At 34.9% G+C, this 16971-nt stretch overlaps 1 protein-coding gene across 1 annotated transcript; it reads left to right on the forward strand.

The window, feature by feature from the left end:
- Window positions 1-8315: 8315 nt before the first annotated feature.
- PCSK2 (Neuroendocrine convertase 2) lies at window positions 8316-16164 on the forward strand (the record flags this gene model as incomplete). The annotated part of the gene is made up of 2 exons (XM_012941426.3): window positions 8316-9893; window positions 15168-16164. The coding sequence occupies 2 exons, from the start codon at window positions 8316-8318 to the stop codon at window positions 15558-15560; spliced, it is 1971 nt and encodes a 656-aa protein (XP_012796880.1). The 3' UTR covers window positions 15561-16164.
- Between the last annotated feature and the right edge of the window lie 807 nt (window positions 16165-16971).

Genomic DNA, 16971 nt, shown 5'->3' on the forward strand with positions numbered 1-16971 from the left:
AGTATGGTAAAATGGGACACACCCAGTCGGTTTGTCAAACTACTGTTCGTTTAACCGCAAGTAATACTGAACTTTGCAATTCCGATCCCAATAATTTATGTGATTTGTATATTTTGTTATCCTTTATTATAATATCCTTGTATACAACTCCCAGTAATTCACTTCATATTCACAAACGATTATATTTGTCCAGTGGTGCTTTTCACGATTTCATTGTTGACACTGGTATTATCAAACCCATAATTTCAGATGGAAAGTTGAAGTCATTAAATTCCGATAATTTAGTTAAATCTATAAGAATTTCCATTTCGAGTATTACTTATCATTAACTTCCTATTTTTACGTGTTGTAATTTGCTGACTAGAGACGACAAGTCTCCAAGCACAACTTGTGAATTCCTCATCACGGGTCGCGGACCCTCTATCCTGGATCTGGAATGACTAGGGATGCTTCAAGGACAGCTTTCCTTGTTGACAACCTAAGACGGTCATAAAGAAATTCCTGATAAATTGTCGACTATGGGATTGGATTACAAAGAATTACACGGAACTTCAAATCTTTCTCATTCCAGTGCGCAAGAAGCATCACGACCTTGAAAATAGACATTAGTTCCGTGACCGCTGCGAAATTTATAGACTCGGAGATGACGTGAGGTAAAGTCTTTCTGCGCAGAATTGCCGGACCGTACGCTAAATGAGCAATGATAAAGCCTTTCAGTGTAGACGTTTCTGACCGTACGCCGAATAAACAATAATGAAGTCGCTTAACCAAAAAAATTACGTTCGCAATTGATCGATTTTACATAGTGTCGAGGAATTGATTTCCCACAATCTACAAAGGGTTATAAAGAGTCTATATACAATACACAGCTCGACAGATAAATGATGAACCTAAGACGGTATACGATAAATAAAGAGGGTCTAGGTTTTCGTTTAAGCCGTGGAGTTTGTTGTATTCGCACCGATTTCATTGTCATATAAATCTCTGAAGGAGCTACTACCTAATCATATGCTGTGTACTACATTTAGCGAAGAGAGAAATAAATTCCGAAAATCGAGTAAAAGCGATCAGAAAATCGAAAGTTTTATACTTGGGTATCAGAAACAGACCGCGATGTGGAATTCTAGAAAGCAAAGGGGAACTCAAGTTCTTGATCGGTCGATTGCTGACATAAATATTTTGAATTCAGAAAGGAATTAATAGAGAAACTTCAAAGTTCATTCCAAGAAATAAAAGTAGAATGTATTAACTATAAGACAGTGAATGAACATGATTTACAGTCGGTGAAAATTTTCAATACTTTGCTCATTCGTCATGATGAATTACACTCTCAACGTCGCTCAAGCTCGTGTTTGTTTATAATTGTTCCGATAGATACTGCAATATGGAATTTTCACACGCTTTGTAATGAAGGGGATACCATCAAAGCTACTTAAGGATGAATTTTCCATTCGAGTATGAGGTTGCAGTGACCTACTTTAATCAAGAGAACGCGATTGGTTTAATGGAAACAATTATTATTATAACCAATTGTACCAGTGACTGTTTTACTGTACTCGTTTGTTTAACTGTACTAAAGACATCCATTATTATTCTTCCGTTCTTCCTTGCGTTGATTGTGACCTTGTACGCTCTTACGTTCGCCCACTGGTTCTTTGGCACGATCTCGGTATTCGTTTGATACCATGAGATAGCCAACGAATATAACTCGTTACAACCTGTAACCGCCTTCTGTTACTCAACCTCTTTGTAGTGATGTTAATAGTCAAACGCGACTCGACGCCACACTATAAGGTGTTTACAGTCTGCGAAGCTAAATATTATCATGGGAATTTATAATGTTTTGAATTATTTGAATTATAGCACGAACTAAGAGTCCCAGAAATAACGCAATTGAATTAAGAAGTGAGACACAAGCACAAACGAATGTATTGTATTTGGAATTCGAAATCGAGCATTCAACAAGTACAAAGGTATCATTGGTTCATTCAAACACCACAGAATTATCTTTCACCAGCCACAGGGATTGTGGTGGAGAATGTTGGAAAATCTGTGGTTCGAATTCTTGATATCAATGATTTAAGTACATACAGCCGACATGTCGATCCAAACAATTTCAGAAACGAAGTGAGTCTATTCTAATTTTGGTTGTTAATTCTAACACTAATGAGTACATTTTAGCCAATACAGAATCTGTATCCATTACACAGTCTGGCAGATATCATGAACCAAAGGAGATGTTCAACTGTTTACTGAGACTTGGATTCCAATTTAGACTGTGGCGGATGTGGCGTTTGTATGAACTAATGACTGTATTTTACCTGATTCCAGGTTGATTTGTAGTGGCACTGGACCCTAATTACACGACCATTGAAGTCGAGTATATAATTACTGAGAAGATTTATATTTAACAACTGGCACAAAGGAAAGGTCAACAACAATGAACGCGGGAACATATTGAATTCAATCAATCGGATGGCATGGCTTAGCCTCGCAGACATGGTCATTCTGTATAACTTGTCTTTAGTCACATTAAATATATTATCCTATATTCAGCCTAAGCGTGTTCTTCAGAAGTACTGCGTATCAAATTGTCAGTGTAGACAATCATGTAGCTTTCACGTCAGATCAAAAACTTGATAATCTCCACAACCCTTATACTGACAAGTCTTTAATTAGAATATGCAATAGTTATATTCACCTAATTTTGCCTTAATTCTGTAGCGTGGAGTCGAGTCTCGATTGACTATGAACACCACTACAAGAAAGCGCCTACCAGAAGGCGTAACCAGATTTATTTCGTTGGCGATCTCGTGGTATAAAACGAATACCGAGATCGTGCCAAAAGGAATACAAGCGGAATTAGTGGGCAAGAGTACAGGCGTACAAGGTCACAGTCTACAGGAAAGTAATGGAGTAGGAATATGGCTGTCTTTAGCACAGTTAAACAAACGAGCAAAGCAAAACAATCACTGGTACAATTGGTTCTAATAACGATTGTTTCCATTAAACCTAACGCGTTCTCTTGATAAAAGTAGGTCACTACAATTCCTTGCTTGTTTTCAGTTAACGAAGGAGACCCTTTGTATTATTGAAGAAAATTTTTCTTTCTAATGATTTCATTTACTTAAGCTGTACAATAATATTGATAGTTAACTTTATTTGCTAAAACAGTAGTCTGTAATAAAACAGAATGGTGTTCAATGTTTAAAAACTTGAAATGATATCTTGTCTTAAATTGTTTACGAAAATCAGATACTGAAGGGGAGTTATGTAACAACCATCCATATTCTTTGCTGTAAATACATTTTTAATTTTCATTCCACTTGAGTTGACTCTTCTGACTGTGTGTATGATTTTGAAAGAGGATTCTCGTGAAGTGGAGTGAACAGAATTAACTAAATGAAATTTTGACTAATTTCTGTAATGTTTGGAGATGAATTTTGAAAGCGTTCATCTTATGCAGCCAATATAGTCTGCTCCACATGAGCAAGTAAACTGATAGATGTACATTGATTCGGCACAAAGCGGGAGCTTATTTTTCACACAACTAAAAATCACAGGTTGATCAGAAAAGATAACACGAAGTTCTGCCGACTAAGGTGTTTTACTCATAGTTCTGGCAAGTCCGTGTGGTATTTGTACAAACTAATGATTCTTTTGTACTTGACCATTGATTGTGAATTCCAAATACAATACGTTCGTTTGTGCTCATCTAGTTCTAGTTACAATAAATAGCAATATTTCCAGAATTCCTAGTTAGTACAATAACTTGAATACTTCTAATCATCATAGTTCGCTTTTCAAAATTTATTCTACAGCATCTCCTTTAAACTGAATTTTCACGGATAAAGTTTTCTTAGATGCTATGGATACTCTTTCACGTTGTTGTTTGACTTCAGATTTTTCCCAGTGAATCCAATTCTGATCAATATCTGCCGAGGTTTATCAAGTTCAACATCGATTGTATCTTCGCTACTGATTCGTCCGATCCTCATGCAAAGAAGATGAGTCAGTTCTTGACTCAGTCTTGAAATTCCGTGCATTAACCATTCTCAGTTAGCTTTTTATACCCCGATCTTTTTAGAGAACCATTAGATCACCTTTTTAACAAAAAAAATCTTAGATGTCAGACTCTGAATCCGACTCTGGTTTAATTGTGAACTTAATTGATTGGTGACAGTTACTGAACATATCCAGGATGTCGTTAACATTGATATTTTTATTACAAATAATGAAAGTATCATCTAAATATCTCCTATATATATGGAAGCTGTCATTTATTTACCTAACTATTGAGTCAGATAAAAGTGAATCAAGTGGTGAATCCACCGCTACGCCATCATTTTGTCTATAGAACTCACTAGTAAACTCAAATTGGACATTGAAAAGGCATTGGACAAGTAGTCCCTTCAAATAGTGTATCGAAGCATTGATATCGAGTTTTTTGTTTTCAGTATAATCATATATTAGGCAGACTGTTTCCGTTAAAGGTACATTCGTAATAAGAGAGGTAATGTCTAGGGAGGTCATCTTTCCGGTTACACTGACACTTGATATCAAATCAGCAATATCAAATGAATCAGCATTTGTGTATATATTGAGTTCGTTACTGACTGGTCGTAAAATTTTAGCTAGTTATTTAACAATAGCACGATATGGCGAGTTATTCATATTTATTGTAGAATATAGATGAATATCTTTCTACTTTAAGAAGGCCATTACTATGTTCGAGATATTATGATATCATCTTGGTACCGACAAACGGAACGCTAACCAGGGAAGCAACGACAATACTAAGCTAAGTTTTTCCATTGCCCCCAGCCCAGCTAACTGGAAGAAGAAAACCAGAGTCAGTATTGGAAAAATGATTCCACAGACAGCTCGGAAGAACGAATAAAAAGTACTTAACTCATGCATAATGTATACTTTACAAAAATGTCCTTGAAAAGTGTCACAAAATTGCGCACTAGAAGAGAAAACAAACCAATGACGTTTAGGATCCCTACAGGTAGGAAGCACAAACTGAAGGTAACGATGGGAGCTTTTGGAGCAAAAATGAGAAATTTAGATTTCTACAATTAAATTACAACAAGAAGAAGATGTTTATCAAGTGATTTCTGGGGATCTATTATCCCCAACAACCATATGATCGTGGAATAACGGATCCAGTTGATCTATTGTTTCCATAGAGGTTACCAGTGATGATGAATTCATCTTTCCTTTTCTTAGAGATTTTGGTTGATTTCTGCTCTCTTAGTTCTATAGCATCTTTAAGGAATTTGTCGGATAGAATGAGAGATACTTTTGAAACATAGTCCTTTCGATTTATGATATCAATGGCAGTATCTTTGTCTGGAAGACTTAACACTATATCTTCGTTTCTCAGTAGATCCAGTTGTTGGGATCTATGTTCTTGATAAAGTAGTCATTTAGTTGTTGACCTTGTATTGGTATATATTTTAAAACAGTTTACAATAGCTGTTTAGATTTATTCAAGTTCTCTGTTGGATACAGGGATAAGATCTTTTGGCTGATGGATCAGGCTTTCAAAATGGATTTTAATGTTAAGTTCATTGAGATTTGTTGAAGTGTCACAGAATTTCGGACCTAAAGACAATTATTGTAACTGTAAATAAAGTTATATTAGAGTAGTTAATGATATATTTTTCGAAAGGAAGTGTGCACTTTCATTGGTTTTAAGCTTTTCATCAACTCCACATCCATATCATCTGAACATTTCTTTAATAATGAGTGTACTCATTCCTATTTTCATTACGTTCATCTTCTGTTAGTTTATACTACAGAAGTGTTCTCAATGAAATATTTTGTTCAGTTTCTGATAATCTTGATTTGATTTAATCAGTATAATTTGATGTAAGATGTTTAAGAGAACTATAGTTTGCGTGGATGTGGCTACGATGAATTGATTTCTTGTATGGTATTGGATAATCTCGTTTGTCTATACAACTTTATAAAAGTGTGGTTCTATCATTGGCTACAGGGAGCTTGACAAAAAGTCTCAGAATCCCATTAAGTTCTTTACTGTCACGGGATTCTTGCATGTCTTCAAATAACAATTGTACAGTTTCAGCAAATGAATTCGTCCTAACAGTATTTGTTCAAAATTTAGAGATAATGTGAACATATTGTACATAGATTTATTTTAACTTTCTCCTCTTCTTTGAGTCCGTTAACTCTGTTTGTTGTATATTGCCAAAACGATCAATGGTCCATGTGTTATTCCAACCAATACACACAAATTACCAATCAGAATGTCTAAATGATCAGACAGGTACACCATACTATACTGTATCATTTGAACTATAAAACTGATGTGGTTGTAAATATAAAGTACAAGACCATGACCCAGAGTAATTAATAAATCTCAATATACACAAGACTAAAACATTGATAGTGCAAAACATTGTAACGGGTTTACAATTAGTTCACTGTAATTCACGAAAGATAAAATATATTTCCACAGCTAATAAATCGCGCAAAAGTCCCCAAATACCCTGGTACGGCCGAGAGTGGGGAGTGTCAGCTCTCTCTCTCTCTCTCCAAATGCTCTCACATGACCACGCATATACAGCCTCTGTCAGTAAAGTCATACTCAGTTCATTCTTGAGGCATTACTGTTGTTTACGAAATTGAGAGGACGAAAAGCGAATGTCCAGAGCTTTAACTGGGTTGGTGGACACGCAGAGACTACCTAGGGGAGTTGGAAAACCCTGATTCAAAACCAGTGGTGCACATGGGATGGCTCCAGTATCCTGAAGGAACAAATGGAGTATGAATCTATTGTTGGTGACCGACTACCATGGGACTGCATCTCCTGTCGTTGCTCCACTGTCTTATGGATCAGATCTTGAGGTCGAAGGCTAGGGGTGTGGTCCCCTAATGAAACCATCTGATTCAGTTTGGGCACCCGGACAGTATCCCAACCCTCAAACAACTTGAATGATTTATGTGGTACATATCTATTTGGTGCCTCCTTGTACCAATGTTTGTGTTTAAATAAATAAATAAATAAAAATTGAAGTAATAAGAATTTCGAAGTAATATAGGTCAAATGTTTAGTACATACATATTATTAATATCTTTACTGAATTCCAGGAGAATGATTCATAAGATTTCACATTTCCACTTATTCTCCTCCATGTCAATATTTATATTAGACAACTAGTACAAATGTATTTAGTTATCTTTGAGACACCTCTGGTGTGTGTGTGTGTGTAAGGGTTAATGACAAAAGCCAACTATCCAAGCGGAAGTAAATAGAGGATGATTTGAATTTATGATCCACCCTAATCTATTCATCAAATGAATCTATTGTTAAATGATTAAATCTCCCAAATAATGCACAAGTGATACTGTTGATTTTTTCACTTGATGTTGTTTTACTTATATCTTTCCATTGTTATTTAGGACTTTAATTGATCAGTCTCTTGTTGGCATATATGCATCCTGTGTGGACGGCCTCGATATTGTCTAAAGTCACAAGTTTTATAAACAAAGATGGATATTTAGATGGTGGTTGGAGGTGGTCAACAGGAAACCCAGGACCCGGGTTTCGTGCTACTTGGCACTCGTCAGCAAGATGTACCTGTAATCTTGAGGGGAACTGGTGCTCCCTGACGGATTCGATCCCGTATCACCCAGCTTCACAGTCAGAGACGTTACCACTGAGCTATCCGGGCTGATAGCATGCGATCTGCACTAATAAGGACTTGACACACATGACATTGGTCACCACCCAGTGATCAATCAATTCTGAAAGATGGATAGTGGTCGACAGTGGAATCTAGTTTGACACGCGTTTCGTCCTATTTGAGACTCATCAGCTAGATGTTAATTTTTTCTGTTGAATTTTTTTTGGGGTATAATCAAATTATTATCCTTCTATTTATATGTTTATTTATGATCATAAGACAGTCTCTACTCAGATTATTGATATTTTAATGTAAAAAAGACAGTATAAAATAACAAGAAAAAAAAATTATTCACGTAGGTGAGGAAATGACCAGACTAACTTAAGAGTACTATCCATTGATAAAGGGGGAAGTCCATTTGACCTTGAAAATTGAGCAAATGTATTTATACTCATATATGTATGCTATTTATGGGATAGATAAATATGATGAAATCAACCAATCAGAATAAACGCTTTCTTTCAATTCGCCCACTCATAGTTAAGATAGATATTTTTATTATTATAGTTACTACCTAATACCTGTTATGCTCATTATTTATAATGTACTGAATTAAACGGAGTTATAAATAGTATATTCTTATAATATACAAGAAGTAGTATGACCATATTAATCTTTGGAATTATTTATCATATCATTACACAGATATCATATGGGAAAATACATACTAATCAATGGTTAGTAAAATTAAAACATAATGGTAATGATAGAGATGAATTGAAAAGATCAGCAAATGAAATAGCTAGAGAACTTGGTTTCATAACATTAAATGAGCATAATTATGGTGAACCAAATGAATTTGTATTTACACATATAGGTTTACCATATGCTCGTGGTACACCAAGTTACATACATAATCATCGTTTAAATAAACATCCATCAATTGATAATGCTATACAAATTGAAGGATTTGTACGTAGAAAACGTGGTTATCGTCCATTAACTGATGATAATTTAAGTCGAATTAATATTCCAAAAGCAAGAGTATTAACGGATAAAGAAAAAGAATTAAGTGAATTACGAAGTAAAACAGATCCATTATTTGAAAGTGAATGGTATTTACATAATATTGGACAAGCTGATGGTGTTCCAGGATTAGATTTAAATGTATTAGCTGCATGGTCACAAAATATTACTGGTCGTGGAGTGATTACAGCAATTATGGATGATGGTGTAGATTATTTACATCCAGATATAGCTGGTAATTATGCTGCAGAAGCAAGCTATGATTTTTCTAGTAATGATGCATTCCCATATCCACGTTACACAGACGATTGGTTTAACAGTCATGGGACACGTTGTGCTGGAGAAGTTGCTGCAATTGCTGGTAATGGAGTTTGTGGAGTTGGTGTTGCACCAGGTTCTAAAGTAGCTGGACTACGAATGTTAGATCAACCTTATATGACAGATTTAATTGAAGCAGCTGCAATGGCCTATGCCCGTGATCTTATCGACATATATTCAGCTAGTTGGGGACCTACAGACGATGGGACGACTGTTGATGGTCCAAGAAATCAAACTATGCGAGCTCTAGTAGATGGTGTAAACAAAGGCCGAAAAGGTAAAGGTAGTTTATATGTTTGGGCATCAGGTGATGGTGGAGAGAATGACGATTGTAACTGTGATGGTTATGCAGCTAGTATGTGGACAATAAGTATTAATTCAGTTACAAATGATGGTCATACGGCTGTTTATGATGAATCTTGTGCTTCAACATTGGCTTCAACATTTTCCAATGGTAAGAGCCCATTTCTTCGTGATGCTGGAGTTGGAACTATTGATTTATATGGAAATTGTACACTTCATCATTCAGGTACATCAGCTGCAGCACCAGAAGCAGCTGGTGTATTTGCTTTAGCATTAGAAGCTCAAAATGAACTTACTTGGAGAGATATACAACATCTTACTGTACTTACTTCGAAACGTAATCATTTATACGATAGACAACATAATCATAATTGGACAATTAATGGTGCTGGTTTAGAATTCAATCATTTATTTGGTTTTGGTGTACTAGATGCTGGTGATATGGTACATTTAGCGAAAAAATGGAAAACTGTACCTGAACGTTTTCACTGTGTTGCTGGAACATTTAATGGTCGTAAAATTGCACGTCTCGGTCAACCTATATTTCTAGAATTGGATACTGATGCATGTATGAATAATCCCATAAATCAAGTGAGTCTTAATAATATTCTTGGAAGAAATATTACAATAATTATCTTTCTTATCAGAAGGGGTTTTGTGGAGGTTTTTAATAATTTTATAGTTGAATTCATAAGTCAATTGAAGCTAGACCATCATGGAAAACCTGGAAGCACTGGACGGTCGTTTCGGCCTAGTATGGGACTCCTCAATAGAGAAAGGAAATGTTCAATCGGGCTTGATATTACATCTTTTAACTCCATACTATTCTCGAATCACTTTAGAAAGTCAAAGCGCAATCTGTACTTATAGGTTTATTGATAAAATTCTTTTCTTAAGAAATGTTACTTCGTTAGGTCGACGTAATCTACTTTCAGTTTTAATTGGTTGAAGGCTATCGACAGCGATCTCTGAACCCATGTTTCATTCTAGTTGGTACTCATCAGAGATACATATCTATCACTTTTAATAACATTCTCCGTGGGATTCAGACTCATGTTAATCAATGTCACGAATTTTTTTATTTACCAATAAGCTATTTCAGCAAAAGCTGATTTTCTATATGACTGAGCTATTTGCACTGACTTATTAAGGGGTAATTTTAACAGTTAAATTCATTAGTCGATTTAAGATAGACCAACACTGAAAACTTGGATGCACTGGACGGTCATTTCGTCCCAATATGGGACTCCTCAGTAGTGCGCATCCACGATTCACGACTGATAGGTCCTGCGTTCGAATCTTGCAGAGGGCGGGATCGTGGATGCGCACTGCTGAATAGTCCCATATAAGGACGAAATGACCGTCCAATGCTTCCAAGTTTTTCATGGTGGTCTAGCTTTAATTGACTCATGATTTCAACTGATGACGTATTTAAATAATTCATACTGATTGATCTGGAGTTGTTGTTCTATGAGCTGGATAGTTTTGGTCATGTGACTTTCATCGTTCTTCGGAACAACATCATCAGCACAAACTTCTGATTACTTAGTATTATGAATTGAACTGAAATTTTTACTTCATATTCAGCCATCACATTTTATCAAATAAGAATATACGAAAGCTGACATTTTAATATTTCTCATAATATTAGCAATTGATTATTCACATTTAATCATTACAATGGTAGATAGGTTTTTCTAATATGTTGAAATATAGACAAGTTGATAGTAATCTCGGAACTTTGCTAATCGCTGGCAAATGGGCAAATGAATATACACAAAAAGAAACACAAGTACAACGGCAAGTACAATTTCGATACATTTCCGCTTTTGGTTTTACTTTAGTAATGGTTGACTGACTAATCTTTTTTCTAAACCATCAGAGTATTAATTTAATCAAATAATCTACTGATTTAAGTAGATCTCATGAAGAAGACGAAAACTGAAAATTAACTATCTATTCTTTGAAGAAACAGAATAACAAATGTTTCTAAGCAAAGATGGATAGTGGCTAACAGTGGAATCCAGTTTGACGCGAGTTTCGTCCTATTTGAAACTCCTCAGCTGGACCTACCTGCATTTCAGAGTTGATGTTCACTCTGAGACTACAACCCAGTACCGTCCGCCTCAAACACCATCGCATTATCTACTTAGCTACTGAGACCTGATAGCCACCTGCTTGTGCAATGGGGTGAAGTTATATTCACTTGGTATTGTTTACTTGTATCTTCCCATTGTTATTTAAGACTGCAATTGATCAGTCTCTTGCTGGCATATGTGCATCCTGTGTGAAATTCATCGATATTGCCTGAAGTCACAAGCTTTACCCAGCTGACGAGTCCGGAGTAGGAAGAAACGCGCGTCAAACTGGATTCCACTGCTATCCACTATCCATTTTTGATTAAAAAGCTTGTGACTAAAGGCAATATCGAGGCAATTCGCACAGTATGCACATAGATGCCAACATGAGACCGATCATTTGTAGTTCAAAACATCAATGGGAATATACACGTAAACAACACCAAGTGAATATAATTTATCTGTTGTTTCAAAAAAAGGATATCGTGTATTGAACATATAGACTTCTAGAGTCAGCAAGCGGACATCACCAGTTTCATACAAGGTCAAACTAAAATACTTATGTTTTATAATCAATATAATTGGTGTTGTCAGGGAGCTTAATCTGGTCTGTTGTTATCATAAAGTATTATGACAGTTCACTTATTCAAAGGGTTGTTTTTTTACTGGAAAACTTTAGTAAAGCTAGGTAATATTAAGTTCTTTCTCTTTATCATGGCGTTAAAGCTAACTAATTTTCAATGGCTTAAATTTCTTCATAGTATATTACTAGTTATCTCAAGTTTAACACTAATACCAAACATTCTTAAGCCATAGTTTTATTAAAACTCTATAATCTTATAGATTCATGTTAATTAAAACAGAAAAACACTGAGATTTGCCGAATACAAGGTAGAAGAAAAACATTGATTTTATCGGTAGGTTTTATTTATCCGCCAAAAACATGATAACAAGTTATTAATTGAATACACTCATTTGTAAACAGGTTTCACTGGCATTTTGGTCCACAAGGGTGCTTGGTACCTGTGTGGTTACGCCACAGGATTGAGCTGTACTATTCAGATTGTAGCGTTATCTGGCTCTCCTGTTAAACGGGATTGAGTTCTACTGTTTGGGTTGTCACGTGAAAGTCTGTCTGCTGTCTGGTTCTCCTGAAAACCAATTAAAAATTACCTTGACCCACAAGGGTATATATATAAGACTATTTCACTGGCATTTGAAGGTTAGTTAATGAATATCATACATAACATTGGAATGATGACAGTACAACTGGATACTATGCTATAATTGTGCAAATCGATATTATACTGAGTAAATATTATAGTGAATTAATATAGGCAAATACTAATTGTGATATTGAATTGATATCCCCCTTAATTCATACAAATTAATGTTGTACTATACAAATAGGATACAAATATTTTAATACATTAAAACATATGTAACGCTATAGAAATGTCACAATGAATTAAACCATTATCCTACGTTTCGTCCAGTCCCAATATCAAGGACGAGTAATATTTTGGCCAGATTATAATTCATAGACGGACCAATGAAGTCGAGAATACCATGTCTTGGAAGTGGGCCCGAAATTCATTCATCTATATTGCTAAATAGCATTTTGGCATTATAGCTGATGTTAGTTCGTGATGAAAATCCCTAATCTAAATCTTAATTCCTTACACTGATATATAGCCCTCTTTTGAACCTAGTAAGTAGGTAGGTTGTCTCAAGATCATTTTAGCATCTTACAAAGGTCATCCATAAATTATAGTTTCACCTTAATGTATCGTTCACTGGATGTAAACGTGGCTATTCCGATTGGAGATGGTCTTGAATATTGTGCTTCTAAAATGTCCCTAGGATTTTTAAAGTTTCTTTAATCTACAACTTTGAAATGTTCTCAGTCAAATTTGTTTCCGTATACAGTTAGGGTCAATTAGTCACATATTCAAAGATTAATAACCTGTGCTACAAACATCTATCCTCCGGTAATCCAATTTTAATAGTCTATAGCGTGAACTGACAAGGACGAATCAGTTGTTCCGTGCTTCCAGCCTTTCTGTTGTCATCTAACTAGGGTTAATTCGTGATGTAAACTAAGAAAACCGTCTCCACAAACTCCTTACATTTTTGATATAATTTCATTGAAAGTGCGAAATGACCAGCTATCATAGTGAAACTTAAAAATCTCTATCTCAGTTTAAGTTCAAGTGCCAATAAAGTATCTCATGATTAAAAGCCGTCTGATCGTGTATACTATCAACGTCAAATCGATAATCGGACTTTAAGCACAGGTACCATTTATTTGGCTTTGACTTAAACATAATTTCTGTTCGATAAGTGTGGATATTTGAAGAACATGAAGCTTTTTATACTATTATAGGGTTAATTATTATATCTGTTTTGATTGAGTAGAGTTTAAACATATATTTTATGATATTTTCATATTATTCAATGTATAAGCTTTCATCTAATTTATTTACCGTTGATATATATTTTGCCATAATTATTGTTAGCCAAGTTATACAACTGTCATTCAGTTGTGTATCGCTTATGATGTAGTTGTAAATAAACTAAGATTTCTTACTTATAATGTCGTTTCCGTCATGTAATTGATATTTATAATCATTTGAGTCTTTAAACCCTAAAAGGTTCATTGACGTGTTATATCTGTTTACTGATTGGTTACAAGGAATAAGACAAACTGAGTAGACAATGAAAATTCGGATTTCAGTCCATTGTCAGAGATCAACTATTTTTATATGAAAAAAGGAAGATAGTTGCTTTGATAAAGACTAATCAAATTAGTTATTAGTGTACTCTTATTATCTCTTGATCTGACTAAGTGGACATATAAAAGATTTATGGACGACAAACTCAAAACAACTGTCAAACAATATCGAAGTCAGAATCTTCAATATGAACGTCAAAACAGTTCTACTGTACGGAGCTTAAATTTGAAGAACTACTACAACCATCATCAAATAGGTACAAGTATTTATAAATAGTTGTCTATACAAGATACTCAACATCCACTGATCGGATAACATCAGCAACACTCTACTGTGGGAGAGAGCAATCCAGCTTACAGCTGAAGAGGAAATGAGGAAAAGACAATGGAAATGGATAGGACATACATTACGCAAATCACTAAACTGCATCACGATACAAGCCTCAACTTGGAATCCTGAAGGGAAGCGGAAACGAGGAAGGCCAAAGAACACATTACGTTGGGAGATAAAAGCAGATATGAAAAGGATGAATAGCAACTGAAAAGAGCTGGAAAGGATTACCAAAGACAGGATTGGATGGAGAGTGCTGGTGGGTGGACTATTTTCCTCCACAAGGAGTAACAGGCATAAGTAAGTAAGTAAGTCTGAGCGACCTCGAGAGTGCCCACCTGATAACTAGAACCAAATGAAGGTTATAATACAGTTTGAAGAATAAGGATTATGATTTACATTTGATGGTTAAGATTACGAATTAGATTTAGAGTTTTCATCACGAACTGATATTAACTATAATGCCAAAACGTTATTTAGCCAAATAAATGAATGAATTTTGCACCAAAAACCCGAGACCTCTTATCTTATATCTGATTGTTTCGTCCATAAATTATAGTCTTACCAAAGATTCGATTTCACAACACTTTTCAATGATGATATGCTTTTAGAAAATCATCATTTCACTAAAACTACTCAAGATAATCAATGAGTTATTTTCTGCTTAAGTTTAGATAATTTTCTTCACTATTTTTCTTATCTAATTTATTCTATAATAATAGGTTAATTATTTGGAACATGTTCAAGCTTTTATAACAATTAAAGCAACACGTCGTGGTGATATAACTCTATTCCTTACGTCACCAATGAATACCACATCAATGCTATTAAGACGTCGACCAAAAGATGCTGATAATACAAGAGGTTTCACTAAATGGCCATTTATGACTACACATATGTGGAGTGAAAATCCTCGTGGAAAATGGTTACTTACAATTGGATTAGATTCAAATTCTAAAGATCCATTAGGTTATGCAATATTAACTGAATGGATACTTGTTGTTCATGGTACACAACAACCACCTTATGCTCATCTATCTGATTCTACTATAAATATTGCACCAAAATTAGGTATAGTGAAGAAACAACATGAAACTAAACGATTTAATGCTTGAAAAAGAAGATAATTAAATAAACATGGAAATCCATGGAAACATGGATATAAGCAAAGTTATTCGATTCTACTCATCTTATTTTATTTCGGAACATTGTATCATCAATGTTGTCTATTTTATGACATACATATTTGATAGTACTTATATTCAATTATATAGTGAAATCAGTCTATATCATCTTAACTGTTGTAAAATAATTCTTTCTTTAGAGAAAAAAAAAGAAGTACAGAAGTACATCATCATGATAACAATTGTATTAGTAACTATTGCCTTTCCTACTTTTTTTTAAGAGTAATGCAACAAAGAAATACATACATTACGTCATTAATTACATATGTCATAGTTTTTGTGACTGACTGTCTGTCTATCTATCTGTCTGTTTGTCTGTCTGTCTATCTATCTATCAATTTATTATTCCATTCACAAGATGTAATATGTATTTTATTATTATTTGTTATGTCTTTCGAAAATTGTTTGTAAATGGTTTCATCACCATTCATGTATGTGATTATCATCTTTATTCTTGTTTGTCATGTATCAACTTTGTGACTTCTTATTCATTTCTCCCTTTCAGAATTGAATAAAACAGATTTATTAATTGTCAGTCATTTGAAAATTCTTATCATATTTAAAAGATTAGAAGGGGTTTTGTGGATATTGTGGTAATTTTAATAGTTGAGATCATGAGTCAAATGAAGCTAGACCACTACCATGGAAAATCTAGAAGCACTGGATGGCCGTTTCATCCTATTGTGGGGCTCCTCAACAGTGCGCGTTCACGATCCCGCCTCGCAACATTTGAACCCAGGTGGTCTAGCTTCAATTGACTCATGATCTCAACTATTAAAATTATTATACTATCCACAAAACACCCTCTGATATGAATCAACATATGCTCACTAGTGACTGGCTTCAAGAGGTATATCCTGGAGTTCTAGTGACAGGCAGTGACCAGTGGAGTTCAACCGGGTTTGTTGTGAGATGGTAACTCACCAATGACAATGGTGGATGTGTCACTTGATTTCATGAATTAGTTGAAGTTAGATATTAACACCGTTGGATGCCGGCCAGCTCAGTGGTCTAGTGGTTAAGCGCTCACGCGCGAGACTGATAAGTCCTCGTTACAAAAATCGCGAGGCGGAATCGTGGATAAGCACCGCTGAGGAGACGCACACTGGGACGAAACGGCCGTCCAGTGCTTCCAGGTTTTCCATAGTGGTTGTCGAGTTTCAATTGACTCATGATCTCAACTATTAATATTTAAAAGATACACATGAATGAAGAATATTCTTTTTATTAAATTCTCTTCAAGTTCTACAATTCTATATCTGCATGAATAATCCCCAAAATGTGTCAGGTTTAAGGTGAAATACATGTTTCTGAAGAGAATTTATGGAAAAGAATATTCTTT

This window comes from Schistosoma haematobium, chromosome 1, assembly GCF_000699445.3.
Source record: "Schistosoma haematobium chromosome 1, whole genome shotgun sequence".
NCBI lineage: Eukaryota > Metazoa > Platyhelminthes > Trematoda > Strigeidida > Schistosomatidae > Schistosoma > Schistosoma haematobium.